General features: G+C 33.9%; 1 protein-coding gene across 2 annotated transcripts; it reads left to right on the top strand.

The window, feature by feature from the left end:
* Positions 1 to 649: 649 nt before the first annotated feature.
* On the top strand, positions 650 to 8,504 carry LOC121424527 (dynein light chain Tctex-type 5-like). Of its 2 annotated transcripts, none has more exons than XM_041620241.1 (4): positions 650 to 1,021; positions 5,193 to 5,449; positions 6,078 to 6,234; positions 6,954 to 8,504. In XM_041620241.1, the coding sequence occupies exons 2-4, from the start codon at positions 5,244 to 5,246 to the stop codon at positions 7,110 to 7,112; spliced, it is 522 nt and encodes a 173-aa protein (XP_041476175.1). In that variant the 5' UTR covers positions 650 to 1,021; positions 5,193 to 5,243; the 3' UTR covers positions 7,113 to 8,504. The 2 variants fall into 2 exon arrangements, with proteins under 2 accessions (XP_041476175.1, XP_041476176.1); XM_041620242.1 differs by having other exon boundaries at positions 650 to 1,117.
* Positions 8,505 to 9,132: the final 628 nt, after the last annotated feature.

The following is a 9,132-nucleotide window of genomic DNA, read 5'->3' as shown; positions in this document are numbered from 1 at the left end:
GTCTTTGCTAGCAACCTCCATCGAAAGAGAGAAAAAAAGGTTTTAAAAATATTTAAAAAAAAGAAAACAGACAGATTTATAGCAACAATATGTAATGCTCCAAAACTTTGGTGTATAATCTTCTACATCTTATAAGGTTTTAAAAATATTTTAAAAAAAGAAAACAGACAGATTTATAGCAACAATATGTAATGCTCCAAAACTTTGGTGTATAATCTTCTACATCTTATAAAATTCTATTTAAAGATGATTTTGGAAAGGCCAAGGAGAGAAGCTTTTTAATTTTTACCTTTATTTAATTTTACTTTAAAAAAAATAACCTACACTTGTACATAAGGTGTTTATTTGTAAGCTGAGTAGATCTACTAGTAAATAGAAAATTCTAATGGCAAGCAGATTGCATGTAGCCTTTATGCCTTTATGTCAAATTGATTATTGCTAGTTTTTTTTCAGAAATGTAGTCTAATATAACATCTAAGTTTGGAATGTATGATATAATCATAGAGCTAGCTCCATGATATAATATAAAAGGAATATTTTACAGTTCTACAGATCACTTTTTTCTTTTATTGTTCAACAAGCTGGGACCAACTGAATAAGAGACTAACCATACTCCTGGGATGTGACCTCAGACACAGCATGAAAATATTTCTACAACTTTTGAACTGTTTAGGAGTGGCAGATTATCTTGAGGTCATCTCTTTCCTCTCTCTATCCTCTCCTTCTTTGACCTCTACCATACAAAATAATATGGGGAAATCCAGCTTCAGCAGATAAGTAGCTTCTACTTGCTCCCATACAATGATGTTGCACTGGGCAGTTGTTAATCAAATGTCGAGTGGTCCTTGCTTGTCATCATATGATTATGTGTATGGGCAGGAGTTTTAATCAAGAAAGCAACGCTGTGATAAAGATTAGTGCAATTGGGTCGTGCAGAGGTGGAACATACAAGTTGACAACCATTAGATTAATTGGTATATATTGTGTGCTCATTCAGTTTGCAAGCTCTTCTTGAGTTGAGGTGAGTGCATTACTTGATGTTGGTGATGCCTCGGCAGTGTATCAAATTTTCATATGCTGTGATAAAGTTCAGCTAGTGGATGACTGTGACTGTGATGTAAGTTTTGATAAAATGATTTTTGTATTTCATTCATTTACATTCTTCATTGAGTGCATTCTGGCCATTTCTGGGCCAATGCATGATTGACCACTATGTAGAGTTTGGTTCTATTCTTTCCTCACCTTGATTGATACTTCTATAGGCCTGCAAGTAGGGATAGAAAACAAAGTGACAAAAAGAGTATCTGATCCTGTCCTGAATAGAGAGTTAAGAATAGTGCCTTGACTTGTGTGTTCTATGAAGGAGGTTAAAAAGAGAGAGTGAGAGAGAGAGATTGCATTGACATTAAGATATAAATTAATAGACAGGGGGAGTGGATGCTTTGCTCCTAAAAAATTGACAGTACATTTATAAATTAATGTTTTGCTTTATTGGAAAAAAGAGAGAAAAAAAAAATGTTCAACAGGCAGAAAGAGGAGCAAAATCAGATAGAGTAGTCCCTATTAAGTATTTCAATTCTTGAGTAATTCTCGAATATTATAAAGTTGTACTAAATTTGATATAATTTCATATTTTACTTTCACTTTTATAACTGAATTGAGAGGGGAAGGGAGAGATTGTGGAGAAAAGAGGGAAAAATAGGGATAATTAAATAAACAATTGTATTTCACTAACATGTTTGTCTATCATGGAAAAAGTCCACTGTTAAAATATGTTACCAATGAGCACTATTGGTATGTGTAAGAGAGATATTGCCTCGGTGAAGCATCCATGCAAACAATAGAGATCAATATCAAAGTTTTATGCTGCCTAAAGATTAATTACAATCCATCCAGGCGATCCAGCAATACATATCAATGTTGACACAGCTTTTCAGAGCAAGTATGCAGAAATGACAATGTTATGAACTCTTAATTTGCCTTATGTGGCATTTTTATCTTTTTATTTGTAACTAGCTAGAAAAAAAGAGACTTTGATTTATACTAGTCAAGTATATAGGAACTTCACAGATTAATTTCTCAAACAATTTTATAATTTAACATGTTTGATTTATATCACTTGAAATAGAATCTTTTTCATTATATAAATGAACGGTTTAGTTCCAATTCGTCTAATGCCAAATCATCCTATTGCCAACTCGTCTACTATCATTTGGTCTACCATCAGTTCATCCCCTATCCACATGGTCTAATTGCGAATTTGTCCACTCATCATTTCGTCTAATAACCAGTTGGTCCAATAGCCATTTACATGTAGTCCATATACCATTTCCAGATAAACATTTTATGACATAGAAAGAACAAGGGCAATTGGACAGTCATGAGAAAAAAAAACATTATTGTGAAGACCAAGGAGCTTCTACATGCTACAGATGAACATGTACTGTAGACCAATTCATTTTTATTTACAAACTTATCAAAGCTGATACATGGTGAATTTAATGTTGAAATATTTAAAATGTCATATTCTAGGTGTTTGGTTTCCAGATTTTCATTGGGGATTGTGTACATGTAACCCATATGAGGATGTTCATAACTCTCATAGAAAATTGGTATGTTTAATTTATAAGAAATGTGAAAAGTGATCTTTGACCAAGCAGAGTAATTGACCTCTAGTCAATCATTATCTTGTTTAAAATTAAGGTACATGAAATAGATTCAAATTCCTGAAGTACCATAGTAAAATGAAAGTGGAACCATCGGGAGATTGGTGTCTTTAATTAAGAATTACCCTTTATTCCATATGCCATTTGTCGTTTTCTTATATTATACAAAAGAAAACTTTCAATTAAAGAAAATGAGATCTCTAAAATGAAAAACCCTGCTCATTAAAAAAAAAGGGGGGGGGGGGGTTCTCTAATCTAACAGTCTCCTTTTTTAAGTGATTAGTTAACATTGGTTTGACTTTTAAAAAATCTGAGCTAGAAGGTCACACTTGTCACCTGTGTCTGTGATATGTTACAAAAATGAAGCCCAGAAAAAATTTTGTTCAAAAATAATTATTTAGTGCTTCAAAAATTGAAATATAAAGTGACCGGAAACACCATCTTAATTTTCATCCCATACACTTGTGTGTACTATTTTAGGCGTCTATAAGACACCTATTTGCAATATCAGGGTTTGCCTTGTAGTTTTAGCTTTTCATTCTCAATAATGGTTGTTTTCAGGGTTTATTAGTTCTGATACATGCACTTGTACACATGTTTCATCTTGGTTTGAGAATTTTTTAAATCGGCTGCTCACAAAGTTAAACAATACCTTTAATAAGCATTTGAATATTTGTCTAGTATGTTTACTGCATTGGATTATCAGCATGGTAATTTCATACAATGTACATTCATTCTATTCCTAATTATCACTCATTAGCATTTGTTAATGGTGTAATAATTAATTGATTGAAAGTTGTGCACATTTGAGTGGAAGTTCATATTCATGAGGACAATAACTCTCTAAAAAACAGAGCCAATTCAGCTCTTGAGGAGCGTGTATAGTGACTGCACTTCTGAGTGCTGATTTTTCTCATTCAAATTTGACTTAGACAAATCAGCACTCCGAAGTGCAGTCACTATACATGCTTTTTAAGAGCTCAATTTATCTCTCTTTTTTTTTTAGAGTGAATTAGTTTTTTATGATGGGAGGATGGGCCTGGTTTTTATTTATTTTTTTTGTGGGTGGGGGAATCAAATGCAGATCTCTAATAGACATCTTTACTCAGTCTTGTTGTTTTTTCTCTCCATTCTACAATTAAAAAAATGTTACTCTGAGTGTATTCAAATCCAACTGAATCAGGGACTTCTTGCAATGCAGTGACTAGTAGGAACTGTGTGTCTTTTATTCTGAAATCCAATGATTAATGGAAGGATAAGGGGAGATAGGGAGAGTAAAATGTGAAGTGGGATGACAACAAGTTTTTTTTTTAATTGATTGATTTAAAAAGTCAATAATATGTCTTTTTTACTTGTTTCAATGTTTTTCGTCTTCATTTTTTCTCATGAAAGCATTACAATTTTGTGTTTAACTTCCTTCTTGCAAGGAGACAGCAATATGAACTAGTAAATGATTATCCAACACAATAGTAATCAACACATATCAAGTTATTAAGACCATTGTGTGAAATTGATTATGAATTCCTTTGGTAATGAGTAGTAATTGCATTGCTATTGTTCTATTGAGGAATTCATCAGTTCTATCTCCTGTGGAATGCTAAAAAACTTCAATCACCATTGGCTTTATAATGTCACCCTGTCCTTGCCTATTGTGCACAATACATAATGAAAATTGAAATGATAATCATCAATGCACAATGTCAACAAATGTCACCTTAGCAACTGAGCACATCATATATTGCTCTTATTCTCAAGTCTTTGTGTTTCAATTCCTTATTGTGAACGATGAGCCTATAGTTTGCTGTTGATTATACAACACAATACTTTTTCTATGCATTAATTTGGTGAAGGTAGAGTTCTTGCTAAATGTTCATTGGTTTTCATTGATGCTGCTATTCCATAAATTGTGACAATACACTTCAATACTGAAGTTCAGTACCATCTTTTTCACTCTTTTATTGTAGAATTTAATTTCATCTGATGTTAATGGATTTCATTTGAGAGATTTTCATGGATGGGGTTGAGATCAATTCTATACTGAATTATAAATGAATATACTCAGTTCAACCCAATAGGCAATATACATATAGCCAAGTTGAACTCAATTCCATTTCAGGGGCCATATTGTTTTTGCAAAATAGTCGACCCCTCAAAACTATTGTCTAATCCAGCTGGATCTTTGCTTGAACAACTCATTTATACATATTCTGTTTATTTTGTTATTTCGAGTCTATATAAACATTGATTTTCCAGCAAAGCACACTGTATGAATCCATCTTCATAAGGATTGTTGTTAAAAATCAAGTGAGAAACTGCACCTAAAACAGTCTGTGCTACATCTTTGAGCAGGAGTCTCAACACCTTTCACTGTGACTTTCAGAGTTTGTCAAAATGCTGAAATTGGAGTAGTGGGAAGGAAAGGTTGAACTGGATGTGTGCATAATTGCATATTCATTGTCTTGTTCAAACTTGAAAATACATATGTTTTGTTATCGTTTTTCTCTTGCACTTTTGTTTTATACACAGAATCTTACATTTGTTATAGCTGAAGTGGATGCGAAAAGGAAAGCGTAGAAAATGAATCGTCGGGCCACCCTCCAAGTGGAGAGTATAAACATGCCTCAACGGTCAAGTTTGTTTGATCTGACGGCGCGGCGCCCCAACGAGATGGGAACGAGTTATTTGGCCTTGGGATGCGCTCCAAGTGACCATGAGATTGAAGAATACAACGTGAAACATACTGTGGAATATGAGAACACTTACCGTATGGAACCAAAGAAGAGGTTTGTTTAGATATGGGAACATTTTTGTTGTTTATATCACAATGTGTAAATATATTGTATTTTGTTTCATTATGTAATGTACCTGGAAATAGAAATCAACCCAATGCTGGACATCACTTACTCTTTGATTCTTTAGGTATTTGTGACAATGATGCAGTAACAATTACATGTATCTATCACGGTTCCCACAGTCATGGAAGATCCTGGAAAAATTTGTAGTCAGGGTAAAGTCAGGGAATTTGGAAAATTTGTGAAAAGTCATGGAATTGCATTTGTCTCTTGGCTATTGCAGCATTCCAGTTTGTTGTGTCTCGCAACTCTCATACTCTGCTATTATAATTGCTGTTCATGTTTTCCATTTTTCCCAGTTTTGTGACATCCCAAATTCTCCTGGGAAGTCATGGAAAGCAGCAATTTAGTCATGGAAAAGTCATGGAATTCTGTTCTGTGGGAACACTGTCTATATCAAATTGAATAGTCATTATGTATGAATAATGTCAGTAGTAATAAGTAGAGCTAAATCCCCTCTCCCCTTCACTGGAATTATTTGTCCAATGTATAGTGTAAGGAATTTCCTGACTGTGTAGTTCTTACAACTGATGAAACACTTCTTTTGATTGGTAAATAGATTTGTTGCAGAAAGGGTAGAACCAATCATGAATGATGTTCTAGAGAAGCATCTGGAGAAAGTCAGCTATGAGCCTATCCAATGCAGCATTTTAGCCAAGACCATTGTATCAGAGATCAAACTCCAAGTCAAAGAACTTGACTTTGAAAGATACAAGGTAAGACCCCAAGAAGACTCTGAAAACTCTGTGGGATGGATAGGAGCACCCCCTCCTCCCTCTCCTCCCTTTTCCCTCCTTCCCAGTGCGAGGTTACATCTTCATTAGATGTGAACGTAACATTTCGCATTTTAGATGTATTTATAAACATGTCTTGTATACAGTAGGTAGAAATGTGTTGGGTTTTCTTTCACTTATCCTCAAATTAAATGATAACAGAGATGGTGGTGGTGGTGGTGATTACGATGATGGGGGTGATGGTGATGATGATGATGGGGATGATGATGGTGGTGGTGGTGATGATGATGAGAATGGTAATGGTGATGATGATGGGGATGATGATGGTGATGAGGACGATAATGGTAATGGTGATGATTATGATGATAATGATGATTATGATGATGGTGATGATGATGATAATGGTAGTGGTGATGATGATGATGGGGATGATGATGATGATGATGGGGATGATGATGATGGGGATAATGATAATGGTAATGGTGATGATAATGATGATGATGGGGATGATGATGATGATGGTGATGACGATGATGGCATTGTAATGCTATGGTGGTGATGGTAAATGATATCAGAAGGTCAAATAACCCAAGATCAAACATTATTCAAGATAACTTTTTTTTTCTTTGTACAAAATATAGAGGACTTCATTGTACTATTTTATGTTTCTTCCCTTCCCACTCTGCCTCCAATTCTGCCAGATTATCTGCTTGGTTGACATTGGTGAGAAGCGAGACCAGGACATCCACATGGGAAGCCGTTGCCTCTGGGATCATCAGCGGGATACCTTCGCTTCAGCTACCTACGAGAACCATTCCCTCTTCGCTGCAGCTATTGTCTTTGCCATCTATTTCGAATAAACTATCCTATACAGCTGCCAATTAGCATAGCAGCGCCACACAGGAAACCGCTGGACAGGGAGGTAACGCGGGGTTAATTAAGTGCAGATACTCTGTTGATTGGGATAGCCAGGCAACCTCCCGCTAATGATGTTTTGATTAGATCTCCAGTGTATTTAAGCATTCCACTCAGTGCCTTGATACTTGAAAGCTTCAATAGATGATATTCATGTTGTTTATGATCTGAAGAAAAGGGGGTTGGCAGCATTAGTTTGCATAATGTGTATGGGACAGTGCACCTAATTACTATGTTTATCTCTGCCCCCCCCCTGTAAGTCTTTCTCTCTCCCACTCCTACTGCATTTCTTCCTCTCTCTCTTTCTCTCTACAACTCTCCTCTCACCTTGTATCCTTTCTCCTTCTCTCACCTACTCTCTCTGTATTCCATATTTCCATATCTCTTTCTTTTTCAGTTTCTGATATTTATTTTTAAATCTCCATCTGGAAAATTTACCAGAGTCCCATATCACAAAGTTTAGTTATTAATCATACACCTGATATTCACGATAGATTGTACATTGTAGTCAATGCAATCAATCATAGGAAAGTGTTCTACGATCATTGCTATTGCTTTGTTACGGCTTCTTATGTTTTTCCTCATGAGCCAAAGGTTATTTCATAGCTTATTTAAAGCTAGCATTAAAGATCAACTACAACCACTATGAACTTGTATTAAAATCCTTCTCAAACTATATACTTCATTTAAAAGTGGGTAGTACTTGAATGATATCATAGTTGATTCCATTTTTTACATCATATTCTTTATCTTAAAGACTGTTAATTGTTGTATTCATGTTTTTTTTTCTCTAGATAGGGTTTTTCTTTTCTTTTTATTGAAACTTGTTTTGTTTCCTTAATACCTTATCATTTTTGTGAATTTTAATGGAACTTATTATTTTTGAAAGTTTTTTTTTGGAAATTAGTAAAAAAAAATTATAAATGGTACTATTCCTCAAGTTTTAAACATTTTACAAATAAGTCTAAGTTAAATTTCTTGTGGACTTTATGATTACATGTCACCTTTATTTAGATATTTCTAAACTATTCTTGCCAGTCAAATATTCTTCTAATTACAGGAAACGTAATACAAAAGGTTTTTTTTTTCCTTTCAAATATTTAGCAATTAGAAAGATGCAATAGTGTTGGTAGTAGAATAGGAAACATAATACTCAAGTTTGGTTCTGTATGACTTTATTCTATAATGTAAGATAAAGATGCAATAGTGTGCTAATACTAACATTTTTCTTCATCCAGTGGGTCATTATTCACCAAGTGTATTGTTTGTATTGTATTTCTATTTTTTCCACTATTTTTTATGTCGTCAGGTGAAGTTGATATATTATTTTTGTAAAATGACATTACATACATTTTTCTGTCTGTTTTTTTTTCTTTCTTGCAAAACTTTGGGACTAATGGATCCATGCACATTCACTTGAAATAACAAGGAAATCTTTGGATAGCTCATTTAGCATTTCATAATGAAGTCATTAATAAACTTATAAGCAGCTATGATCCCATCAGAGTGTCATAGTTAAATTTTATGAACAGCTTTTCATATGAAACAGTCCCGATTACTAGAAGCATTGTAAATATTTAACATTTTGGATCAGAAGTCGTTTTCTCTACACTCTTTAGTCGTCTGTAAATGTTGTTGAAGTTTTATGTATTCATTTAATTTCATTTATTCATCAAATTTGAATGCCATTATTCAGTATATTATCCACTAGTTGCAATAGTGTGATTCTATTATCAGTTTTTGTAACCATCAAATAGTACTTATGTTAATAAATAATACTTTCATACAACTCACAATGCACAATATACAGTCGCAATAGTGTGTGTATTATCTCTTTAGTTTAGATGTTAATGTCATACAACTCACAATGATATACATGGTTGCAATAGTGTGTTTTACCATTTGTTTAGTTCATGTTTCATACCCAAATAGGTTAGATTGAGATTATTTATCTGTCTTCAGGGT

The sequence above is a fragment of the Lytechinus variegatus genome, chromosome 11, assembly GCF_018143015.1.
Source record: "Lytechinus variegatus isolate NC3 chromosome 11, Lvar_3.0, whole genome shotgun sequence".
In the NCBI taxonomy this organism is placed as follows: domain Eukaryota; kingdom Metazoa; phylum Echinodermata; class Echinoidea; order Temnopleuroida; family Toxopneustidae; genus Lytechinus; species Lytechinus variegatus.
The sequence above is the reverse complement of the archived record's forward strand: the minus strand, read 5'-3'. Positions and strand labels throughout refer to the sequence as shown.

Coding starts and splice junctions, on each gene's coding strand:
- LOC121424527 (XM_041620241.1), top strand. CDS start 5,244: ATGAATCGTCGGGCCACCCTCCAAGTGGAGAGTATAAACATGCCTCAA. Junction 5,450..6,077: donor CGTATGGAACCAAAGAAGAG/GTTTGTTTAGAT, acceptor ATTGGTAAATAG/ATTTGTTGCAGAAAGGGTAG. Junction 6,235..6,953: donor TTGACTTTGAAAGATACAAG/GTAAGACCCCAA, acceptor CAATTCTGCCAG/ATTATCTGCTTGGTTGACAT.